Raw genomic sequence first — 12,084 nt, forward strand, 5'->3', positions numbered from 1 at the left:
AAGAAAAGTCCACATTAGCTCTTAGGATTGCATTTGAAATCATGATTGAAAAACAAAATCTAATTCTACTGAAGGGGAAAAGAAATCTGATTTGTAAACTTAAATGTGTGAACCACAAGCATAAAATGGAGGTGTGGATGCCCTCCACTGGAAATTGCCCCAAGCCCCTTGCTCACTGCTCTCCACCTCGGCAGCGATGACCCAGTCTTATCAGATAGCACATGTCCCAGGGCCCTCAAGCCTCCATCCAGGAAGGGGGCTAGGGTCTCAGAAGCACGATGGTTTCTTCAGAGAGACTGTGAAATTTACAGTCAGTTTGGCCGACCCCTCCAGCTCCTCGGGTGATCTGTCCATTTGGGGCCCGAGATGTGAGAGTCCCTGGGAAGTCGTGGGTCACTGGGCAGTATGGTTGCCCGTCCCGTGGTTCTCAGTGGCATGTGCGGTGTTCAGAGAATTGAAACCATCTTGCTGTACAGCATCTTTCCGAGGTGGCATTCTCTCATTGATCCTATCCAAACCCTTTGCCTCTTCAAAACTGCAGATTCTATGTGGTGGAGAGAATCCTCGTATTGCTTAATAAAATGCAAATTTGATAAGTCAGTAATTGAAAAACATTTCTGAGATTTCAAAAACATAATTAATGATTTTTAAGAAGAAAGAAATTAGTAGCTGTAAGTAGCAACACATAAATCTTACTTTAACTGAATCCTATCCTCATTTCAGTCTTCCCTTAAAATGTGAAATGTTTAAACCTAAATATAAACATCATAGCTTTATAGGTGACAAGTGTTAGCAAAGCCTTCCAAAAAATAAAAATACAAAAAAATGTTAACCCTCTCCTGCCCCCAAAATCAACCTCCAGGCAATGGTCTCAGGGTCTCAGTCTGACTTCTACTATACCAATTATCTCCTACATCAGTCCCTAAGATCACCAGTGACTATCACAGTAAGGCAGCAACGAGAGTAGGGGCAAGTGAGGAGGCTAAACAAGGTTAATCCTCAATATACAAATCTGTACCAAGAGCTTGGGAGGAGAAAGAGGTAAAGAAAGGTTAAAATACAGTAGATCAGAACTATCTTGGAGGTCAAGGTCAGCCCATCACCACCAATATAACATTAAAAAGGTGGGAAGTGCCTCCAAGAGTTAGGTCTGTGTATGGCTGATAGCAAAAAAGTATTTATAATCTCATATTTTAGAAGAAGTTTCCCTTAATTTATTGGCCATACTGCACAATCTTTGGCAACTCAAATCAAAATAAATGGCAATTCTCCACCAATTGTATGGTTTCTCATTCACTTCATCTAGAACGATGCATCCTCCATTATTAAAATGTTCACAGGAAATATTTTCAAACCACTAGTTATAATCTGGTTGCTTAACATCTGCAATCCTTAGGACTTAGTCTGGCACATGAACCAAACAAATGGCTGGGGCTACAAACACTGAGGAATGTGAAATACCAAGCCAACACACATATATATGAACATAATCTTATCCATAAACTATAACCCAAACTGCAGCCAAAAAAGAAAAAAGAAAATCATTATAGTGACAGTTCCTGTATTCTCAGTCAGGCACACTACTGGATATGAGTAAAAACAAACTCACATCTATATCTAGAGGAGGTTTCACTTAGGGAAAAAAAATTGAGTAGCATAGAATCATGCAAAATATGGAACAGATCTCTATTTGCAGGTCAGTTTGGCAATTTCCATTAAAACAGGCAACTTTATAAAGCTATACTGTATAGCATAACATGCTATACTCTAAAGAAATCAGAAACATTACATTCTGATTGCCTATTACACTGGAAAAAAGAAAAAGACTGTCACCATAGACATCAGCCCCTCTGATTTAAAAATTAAAAATTAAAAAAAGAGGGCTGCAAGGCTTCTAAACTTGATGAATCAGTGAGTCTGATTCATCTTGGGCTGTAAAAGCTAGGAGTAAAACACACCCACAGGACATTCTCTGATGCCCACCCACACACCACAGATCTCTGCCCAGCACAAGGACTCTGATCATACCTTTTTCAGCCTCAATAGCCTCAACTGTGGCTGTACAGAAGTGAGCAGAGGCATGCAAAATGAATGAGAGAGATGAGAAGGGTCATATTGTACAGCAGAAAAGGCAATGATCACTTAAAATATCACAGTATCCCATACTACATCGTCATTTACAATTTAACATAAATAGTACCCAAATTAGAGAGCCCCATCCAAACCCCCAATTCCTAACACAGCACAGTTTACACACAGCACTATGACAACATCACTCAGAGCACAGAACACATAAACCTACTGTAAACACAGACACCTCAGCACCCATGCAAATGCACTCCAGTATTAATTACCCATCTTGAATCAGTAATTTGATGGCCTTAGAATTTTCCATTATGTTTATTATATCACATCCATCACAATCACAGGAAAATGCTCTAGGGTAAAATTATAATAGAATTGTAGCAGAAAAGCAAACAGAAAAGTCTTTTCTTTCATGTCAATGAGAACAATACTCATTACCAGTTGGTTCCCTAAGACATAAACTAGAAGGGGTCAGCAATGCTTTACCGTCACTTCTAATTTATAAGGCAAAACATAACCTGCAAGAGCTGATATGACTATAGTGAAATTTAAGGGCAGTAAACTTGGTGAATTACTGTAAGTAGAACAGTTCTGTGGCTCTGTTCTTTGTGGGGGACCTGAAAGGACTGCTGTCTACCAGGAACTTCCTTTCTATTCTAGTACTGATGTTCCAAATACCTACAGATATTAATATCTATAGCCTTAAAAAATTCCATTTATACTGACAGAGTTTATCATGAACCCAAATTTGCCTCAGAAAAAGACTACTGAGCATCTTTTCAAACTCATCTACCAATTAACGAGACATTAAGGAATGGAAATGAGGTCTTACAGGCATAAATTCTAATTATTTCATGATATAGACACAGATCATATTATAAATAAGAAATACATTATTGGTATAGTGTGTCACTGGTCCATTTAGAGAATTTCACCATAATTAGTCATACATTTTATAGTCAAAGATTCTTTTTTTCGCTCATTTCTGGGTTTGAACTGTATAAAGAGCTCACACTGAGGACCAGGACCCAAGATAGCACACAACAATACTGGTTTACAATATTGTCCATTCCCCCTACTACTCGGAATATTTGTAAAAGTAATGCCCTTGTCTCTTCTATTTTGCTTCTTCTGCAATAAGGCCAATTAGAATAATTACTCCTGAAGTGATCTTTTAGCAATTAACATGATTTAGAAATAATTTTATCCAAAGCAATTATTAATGTAAAAGAAACTGATGAATCTAAGGTGTTAAAGTGTACAAAGTCAGAAAATGTTGATCTTAACCAGACAGTAAAGTGAATTGGACACCCAAAAGAATTAGGACGAACACTGAATAAAGGAAGAGTTAATTTTCCTTAACTGTTAAACTACATTACAAATTGGGCAGGACATGGAAGATCACGCCTATAACCCCAGCACTCGGATGGCTGAGGTGGAAGGATCCCTTGAGTGTTTGAGCCCAGCCTGGGCAACACATAGAGAGACCTCATCTCCCCCCAAAAAAAGTTTTAAAAATTAGCCGGGCATGGTGGTGTGCATATGTAATCCCAGCTACTCGGGACACTGAAGCAGGAAGATCGCTTGAGCTCAGATTGCTAATTGCAAAACTCTATCTGAAAGGCACTATTTCTCCTCTATTTGTTTTCAGTTATATAGGGCATCTTGTCATGGCCTTAATAAGTTTGAGCATAGTGCTATCTCAAACTGTGTTCCTCAGTACTACACAGGATAAATGACCAAGAGGAATTTGGTATTACTAAAAGAGAATTGGCCACATATATTTCCCATATAGATCCTGGTGAAGGTAGCATTACAGTGCTAGCTCCCAATCAAATTTCCCAGAAAGAAAACATACATAAAATACAGAAAATCCACCTCCAATAGAGTTGTGCAGTTTGTAAAAACACTCAAGAAACATCATGTAAATTAACTTTTAAAGTTCTTGAAAAGACAATTTTTATTTTCTGACAAATAGGCACGAGGTCTTAGAATTAAAATTTTTTCCTTTTGCAATACCTAACTCAGTTATACACATTAACATCAGGGAACATATCTACTAAAATTTAGAATGTAGGATAACTTTTTAAAAAATAACCACAAACATGCAACTTTTGTATGACTTTTGTTATTTGTTTCAAAGTGGATTTATCTTATGCTAGGAAAATAATTTTGACCAAATGCCCAAACCACACTATCAAGAGCTAGCAAAACTAGAAGCTGTCTAGTTTAAGGGGTCCCAGATTAGACCCCTTAAACTCAATTCCTCCCAGTAACTTAGTCCATGCTGAGAATAGAGAGTCCCTCCAGCAAAGCTGCTGTCTTTCAAACCTCCCCTGCAGTTAAGGGTGGTTTCAAAGTTGAAGGGATGAGCTTCAAGCCATGTACAAATTAAGAATAAACAGAAGTCAACAAAGCATGTAATTAGCAGGGGCTAATTATGAAATCTGAAAGCAAGGTTTGCTGTGGATACAATATAAAAGTAATGTTATATCCAAGGATAACTGAGAGATGACTATAGTGTAGATTTATTTAAGTATGATACCCTTTTGGTTTTATTTTTCTTTTCTGAACAAAGAAGAGTATAATATTTTTGAAGCTATTAAAGTTCATCCTTTTAACATTTTTACTAGTTTTATCAAATGTTTAAGAGCTTGTTTTAATGTACATTCATGAAATTCTTTTTAGTTCATTTTTCTAATGTTTACAATATAATAAGAAAAATGGAGGGCAAGGAATGTAAAGCAAATCAAAGCAGGTTTTTTAAAAAAGAAAATCAAAAAAAGAAACCTCATTCAGAATGAAAATTTATAACTATAATTTCAAAACACAGTGTACTTTTCAGATATACCAGTGGTGGTGGTGAACAATACAATGACATTTAAAATAGAACATGTATAGGCTACAAGTAAAAACTGTTTACAGGAAAAAAATTTTTTTTTTATTAAAAAGCAATCATTGGACAGGCATAGTGGCTCACGCCTATAATCCCAGCACTTTGGGAGGCTGAGGTCAGAAGATTGCTTGAGCCCAGGAGTTTGAGACCAGCCTGGGCAACACAAAAATATTAAAAAAATACAAAATACAAAAAATACAAAAAATTAGCTGGCTGTGGTGGCATGTGCCTATGGTCTTAGCTACTCGGAGGCTGAAATGGGAGGATTGCTTGAGCCCAGGAGGTTGAGGCTGCATTGCACTCCAGCCTGGGTGACAGAACAAGAAACCAGACCCTGTGTCTCTCTCTCTCACACACACATACACATACACATGCACAAAAAAAAGAAAGACAGAGAGAGAGAAAGAGAGAGAGAGAAAGAAAGAGACAGAGAAAAAGAGAAAGAAGAAAAGAAAGAGAAAGAGAAAGAAAGAAAAAGAGAAGAGAGAAAAGAAAAAAAAGAAAGAGCACTTATTATGGAACCAAGTGAAGTGAAGTGAAATTGTGAAGTCAAATGTAAATTCATTCAAAATGTTAAAATTCCCTATTTTTTTCTCTCTAAAAAACTAATTACAACACCAAAAAGAAACTTAATTATGACTAAGGAAAACATCAGATCTGTTGCTGTCTATTTTAATAAACAATGACCCTTAGAGGGTCACATCATGTATTTTTGCTTTCCAACCACAAGAAAAGAAATCTAGACTGAATTACTGTGTATGGTCACTAATACTCACATCACTCTCTTCTATTTAATCTGTAAGGGGCTTTTAAAAAGTTAACCCAGTATTTACACAAATATTTACGCCAAAAAAAGTTTTTTAAGTATAAAATATTCAATGAGCCAGATTACAGGAATGCTTTACGTATAATTCTTTTTATTTTCATGCAAAATAAAGGCACACTTAATAACACCCTTTCGATTTTGACTTACAGGATTTAAATTCAACCCCTCATAACAATGACTTAATATCTAATGTTACATTCATGTTGAGAATGCACAAAGTGCAGCAACAAATGCAGCAAACCTCAAAACAAGGTGCTACAAAGCTGCTTCTACATTGAAAGACAGACAAGTGTCTGATGGAGTAATTTAATTGAACATACTTTTACAGACATACAGCTAACCTAAAGAAAGACAGACAGATTTAGGAAAGCAGCTACATCTGCAGAGGAAGGAAACAGCATGTTACAGACAGTTAATTATACATAGAACATTTGACAAACACCACAGAAAACAAACTTTGGCATCATTTACCAGGGTACAAAACCTTGCACAAATCTTTTGGTAACTGAAGGGCATAAGTAATGTTCTGGGGCCTAAGCAGGTAGTTAACCCTAAATTAAGTAGTTTTAAATATAAGCATAGTCTAATACAATGACATAAATTTAAAAAATTAAAAATAAGAAACTTGGAATTACATTTCCATTTTAGTAACAGGAATATCCCTGATTCACATTCTGAAACTGGGGCTCTTAAAAGAAAAGGGTGAATTAGACAAATGAATAAATAAATATTTCAGACATTATGATATGAGCTGCTCCCATATCATTTCATGAAAAGCTGAGGAACTGACCACTATTTTCAATTGAAAGGAATACCCATTCTATCAGTTTTCTGCCCTGATTAGGTATTAATGAGACACTAGCTAATACAGTACCCTGTCTAGGTCAGCTGCTGAGACAGGAACTAAAAAACAGAAGGAATTCCCTGCATGCATTATGTGAATTGTTAGCAAAAGAGTGAGGTGTGCCCCAGTCCATCTGAGGCACAGCAAGTTGCATAACATCATTACCACTTTGCAGGGTCTGCCGTCCTCCAGCTAACACTCCACTAGGCAACATCCCTGTGGGAGTCAGGCCCTTGAGTGTCAGCACACTTTCACTCTCCTCCCTATAGCAGAGAGATATAACAAATATCAGATACTTCCAACAAGTACTTAATTTAAAAGAAGACATAGGGTCTAGATATAGGCCATACATAAAATTTATGACATTCATTGCTATTACCATATTTTCCTCAATTTCAAGACATTAATTTTACTATATTTTAAGTGTTTCAGGTATGAGGGTGTGCCTTACAATTGAGGCATATATTATTTTTCCTGAAAAGCTTTATTAAATATGTGGTAAGATTCATCAAGGGGCATCATACTATTGAGAAAATATGGTATTTCATATGCTCTGAAGTTCAAATGTCTGATGTAGTCAGTTTTGCAAACAAATTTTTAAAGACTGACCTATTCATTTGTACCCTTAAACCTGGTCTTCCTGAATTAACCCCAGGGAAGGCAATTTATGGCTCCAGCACAAGGGACTTCCCATATGGATGAACAAGTTCATCAAGAATACTCTAAAAAGTATCCCCTCCTTCTTATCCTGCTCTAATTTTCAAGGTGTGAATTTAGTGTTATCACAAAAGGAAAAGAGATACCAAAGATGAACAATAACAATCACCAGAGTCAAAAATATCTTAGCTTCAAAGGGACTTGTGTTCCCATCTTTAGTATACAAATATATAATTAACTTCTTTTCCTTTTTGAGACAAGGTCTCACTCCATCACCCAGGCTGGAGTGCAGTGGCACAATCACAGCTCACTACTCACAACTTCCTGGGGCTCAGGTGATCCTCCCATCTCAGCCTCCTGAGTAGCTGGGACAACAGGTGCACGCCACCAGGCCCGGCTAATTTTTGTATTCTTTTTTGTAGAGATGGGGTTTCGCCATGTTTCCTAGCCTGGTCTTGAACTCTGAGCTCAAGCATCCGCCTGCTTTGGCCTCCCAAAGTGTTGGGATTACAGGCATAAGCCACTGCACCTGGCCTAAGCGCCTAAGTAACTTTTTTTTTTTTTTTCTGAGACAAGAGTCTCACTCTGTCACCCAGGCTGGAGTGCAGTGGCGTGATCTCAGATCACTGAAACCTCCACCTCCCGAGTTCAAGCGATTCTCCTGCCTCAGCCTCCTGAGTAGCTGGGACTACAGGCATGCACCACCACACCCAGTTAATTTTTCTATTTTTAGTAGAGACGGGGTTTCACCATGTTGGCCAGGATAGTCTCAATCTCTAGACCTCGTGATCCACCTGCCTTGGCCTCCCAAATTGCTGGGATTACAGGCGTGAGCCACCATGCCTGGCTGGGCCTAACTAACTTCTTTATAGGAAGAATGATACCCTGTTGCTTTTCCTCTTTATTATTTTTTTTTTTAGACAGAGCCTTGCTCTGTCGCCCAGGCTGGAGTGGTGCAATCTTGGCTCACAGCAACCTCTGCCTCCTGGGTTCAAGCAATTCCTGTGCCTCAGCTTCCCGAGTAGCTGAGATTACAGGTGCATGCCACCATGCCCGGCTAATTTTTGTATTTTCAGTAGAGATGGGGATTCACCATGTTGGCCAGGCTGGTCTCAAACTCCTGACCTCAGGTGATCTGCCCACCTTGGCATCCCAAAATGCTGAAATTACAGGAGTGTGCCACCACACCCGGCCCCATTTTGCTTTCAGATGAGGGACAATGCTTGTAACAAGGTACAATAAACGTAATTTCTGCAAAACAAATAATCAAGAAAATATATCATTACCTGAGAACAGAGAAGACTCTTGCCATCTTGCCAATTGCTCGAATTTTGTTTCTTATGATTTCTTTCCGGGCTGCAGCTGAACCTACTTTCAAGGGAATAAATAGAGAGAAAGGCTCAAGTTTAGGGCATGCATGCTTACAATATTCTATTAGCCTGTTCCACACTCATCTAAACCAGTACCAAGACCCCTGCCACCAGCTTACATGGAGGGGACTAGATGAACCCATGCTAAAAAATGTCTTGCTCTCTCAATGTTTAGCTCAGCATTGGTCTAATACTGGGGTCTGATAAATGTAGAAATAAAAAGTAGTCCACAAACTTTAATATTTCACTCTACTGGCTAATCAGTAAAACAGCAATGGGGAAAAAAACAAAAACAAAAACAAACTTGAGCCCAACTTGCATTACAAACCAGAGGGCAAAAACTGATAATAATCCTATAGTCTCTGTTTAATTTTCATGACAGCCTACGGCATGCACACTAACAGACAAGAATTTGTAACAGTCCTGTAGTCTTATTTAACTATCACAAAGTATTTGACATGCAGGCTGACAATATCCCATCAGACTATGACAGAATAAGCTTCTTTGCTTTGAGTTGGTCTAAAATTAATGGCATGAAGGAGCTACTGTGCAGGTAATCCTGAACTAAGGGCCATACCAGCATTTCAGCAATGCACATCTTAACCTAATGTACCAGGTGTTGCTAAGGTCATGCAAATATATACAATCTTTTACATCTCTAGGTGAGTATGACATAAGCAACAAGAAAAACATGGCTAAAGGATCACTACTGCTTCATCTCTAAAGGGTTAGCTGTGCTATCTATGACTGATGTAGAAGAGAATAAACCAAAATAACTAAATCTTTGGCTGAAGAATGACTCAAAGGTTTTATCTTCCTTCCCTTGGCCTCCAGAAAGAACAATATCAATATTTCATATATAGCAACTAGAATCACTCTGGACCCAAACGTGTGGTTCCTTAGAGCTGTGCTTCAACACAATGAAAACACACATGGAAGCACCATGGTTGAGGAGAAGGTTAAGGAAAGGCTAAAGACACTAATTCAAAAGGGGCCTTAGGTATACAGAGGTCTGAACAACTGTAAGTCTTCTGGGAGAGAACATCTCATTTAAAATTCAAGCAGTCCACAATTACATATAATTAAAAACTAAGATAATGACTGGACCTGACTGCAAGAAAAGAGAAAAAGAAATCCAACTTCAAAGATAGAAACAAAAGACATATTTTAGGGGAAAAACATAGGCTCCATGACATGTTTATGATCTTCTAAAGGGTAAATATTATGAGCACTGAAGCTATAGCTTTTACAAGCCCAAAACTGTGTGGGTACCTCGGTACCACAGCACTCTAAACAGGTATTTCTAAAATACCAGAAAAAAAAACCCCAAAAACTAAAAATATAAGAATCACAGAATATTAGAATTTAAAGAGACATTGGAGATACTATAAAGTGTAATCTCCTCATTTTATAGACAAAGAAACTGAGGTTATTAAGTGGCTTGTTCAAGGATAGAAGGTAAGTCTGATTCTCTTCTAATAAATTATTATAAACATTTTGTTTTAAAATTGACAGAATTTTAAAGTAGCTAGACTGGGGATAAGCAGTAGGGGGTTGGGGAGGATGGCTGCAATATATACATTCATATTTTCAGATTTAATTTCTATATAAAACCAAATGACATGTAAACTATACTGATATCAAATGAAAAAATCACAGGAGTATAAAAACACTGTACAAATCAGGATTTTAAATCAGTCTACAAACACATCATGCATCACATTAAAGTAAATGTTCACAGTAACATTTCTTTGGGAAATAATAGACAATCAAACAACCCTAATCATGCAGGGAAAAGTACAAAACATTACAAATAAGCAAAAGAATGAAATTTTAAAACAGGAATGAAAAGGAGGGAAAATATTTCCATGCACAGAAAGACAGATATTTTGGAATATGACTTCTAAAAATACCAAATACTAACACAGATAAAACTTAAGCTAAATTTGCACAAGGCCCAAGAGGACTCTGCATAGACATTACTCAATGAATGTGCTAACTTACATGGACATGAGGATAACTTATGAAGTCATATTTCAAAACAATGTTACTCTGTCTGGTCTGTACCTTTTTTATTGCCATATATGAGCCGTTCTTCAGATGGAGAGTCCAGAAAAAAGGAAGTGAATGATGGAGAAAAGGTGGTTGAGACAAATAAAAAGATAGAGATTTAACTTGGCAGTGGTACTGAAGAATGAATGTAGAAAGAAAGGGAGAAAAATGAAGGCCCTCATATTTGGAAATTTGAAAAATGTAGTACTGTAGAATCTGGTGAATAAAGAGGGATGCAACTAGGTAGAACTCTAAAGTAAAGATTTCTTAAAAGACATGTGCACGGAAGAAATTATGGACAGAATAACTATCATATCTGATGAAAGCAGACATAATTAGGGACAGAAAAAAATATGTGAAAACACATAAGACTGATAAAAGACTGCTAACAACAATTGCACATTTATAGTCATACCCCTAAGGAAATGTGTCACCTGTGGAAGTATGTTAAGTAAAAGGTAATGACACAAATGAAATACAAACTCATGTGGTTCTTCAAGGACACCAACATCTGCAAAATCTGTAGTATATTCAGAGAAATGTAGGTAACTTTATAAACTGCCTCAGTAGAAAATCTCACCCCTCCCAACAAAGGAAAAGCTAAACCTCCCATATTCCCTAACAAGAGCACATGATTTCCTGAATCTGAATTGCAGAACTTTTTCATATACTCAGGAGCAACAGTATGTGCTTTCTGTCCCCAATCCAATCTGTGAATTTGGGGGACATCTTTTTGCAAAAATAGCAACAGATTGTTTCAAATCAAGTAACAGTTCTAAGAGCAGGCAGCTGGGGTGGTTTCATCTGAGCTTTCCATATCTTCCATTCTAATGCTGAGATATATTATTCCTTTATAGGAAATGTACTTATTTTAGTGAAACTGCAACACATATGGATTATGTACTTCCCTTTACCAAAATGAAGACAAAAGATAAATATCTGGAAAAAACTGCATGCAACCTAAATATCACAGAAATCAGTTTTCAAAAATTCTCTTTTATGATTAACACTTCTAAAAGGGATGCTATGTGTGTTTATACATTTAGTGTTAATGCAAATTTTTGTCTTAAAAATGACCCCAAACATACATTAAACAATACAGAACACCAAAGATTTACCACTTAACAATAGTCGTATGCCTTTACCTAATCTTAGCTTTTTTTTTTGAGACCGAGTCTCGCTCTATCAACCAGGCTGGAGTGCAATGGCGTGATCTCAGCTCACTGCAACCTCTGCCTCCCGAGTTGAAGCAATTCTCCTGCCTCAGCCTTCCAAATAGCTGGGACTACAGGTGCGCACCACCACGCCTGGCTAATTTTTGTGTTTTTTTAGTAAAGACGGGGTTTTGCCATGT

At 37.3% G+C, this 12,084-nt stretch overlaps 1 protein-coding gene across 9 annotated transcripts in view; it reads right to left on the reverse strand.

Annotated features, from left to right (window-relative positions):
- Window positions 1–21: 21 nt before the first annotated feature.
- The window catches only part of PPP3CB (protein phosphatase 3 catalytic subunit beta), a 58,430-nt gene continuing 46,367 nt past the window's right edge, over window positions 22–12,084 (reverse strand). For 2 of the 9 annotated variants that reach the window (XM_032140143.2, XM_032140125.2), the window contains exons 11-15: window positions 10,746–10,772; window positions 8,595–8,679; window positions 6,817–6,914; window positions 2,029–2,058; window positions 22–572 (exon numbers count right to left, since the gene is read on the reverse strand). In XM_032140143.2, the coding sequence (XP_031996034.1) occupies window positions 394–572; window positions 2,029–2,058; window positions 6,817–6,914; window positions 8,595–8,679; window positions 10,746–10,772 (419 nt within the window). In that variant the 3' untranslated portion in view covers window positions 22–393. The remainder of the gene's footprint in view (window positions 573–2,028; window positions 2,059–6,816; window positions 6,915–8,594; window positions 8,680–10,745; window positions 10,773–12,084) is intronic. The other 7 variants (XM_032140159.2, XM_058436357.1, XM_032140134.2 and 4 more) reach the window with 6 other exon arrangements.

The sequence above is a fragment of the Hylobates moloch genome, unplaced genomic scaffold (assembly GCF_009828535.3).
Source record: "Hylobates moloch isolate HMO894 unplaced genomic scaffold, HMol_V3 SCAFFOLD_3, whole genome shotgun sequence".
Taxonomy (NCBI): Eukaryota; Metazoa; Chordata; class Mammalia; order Primates; family Hylobatidae; genus Hylobates; species Hylobates moloch.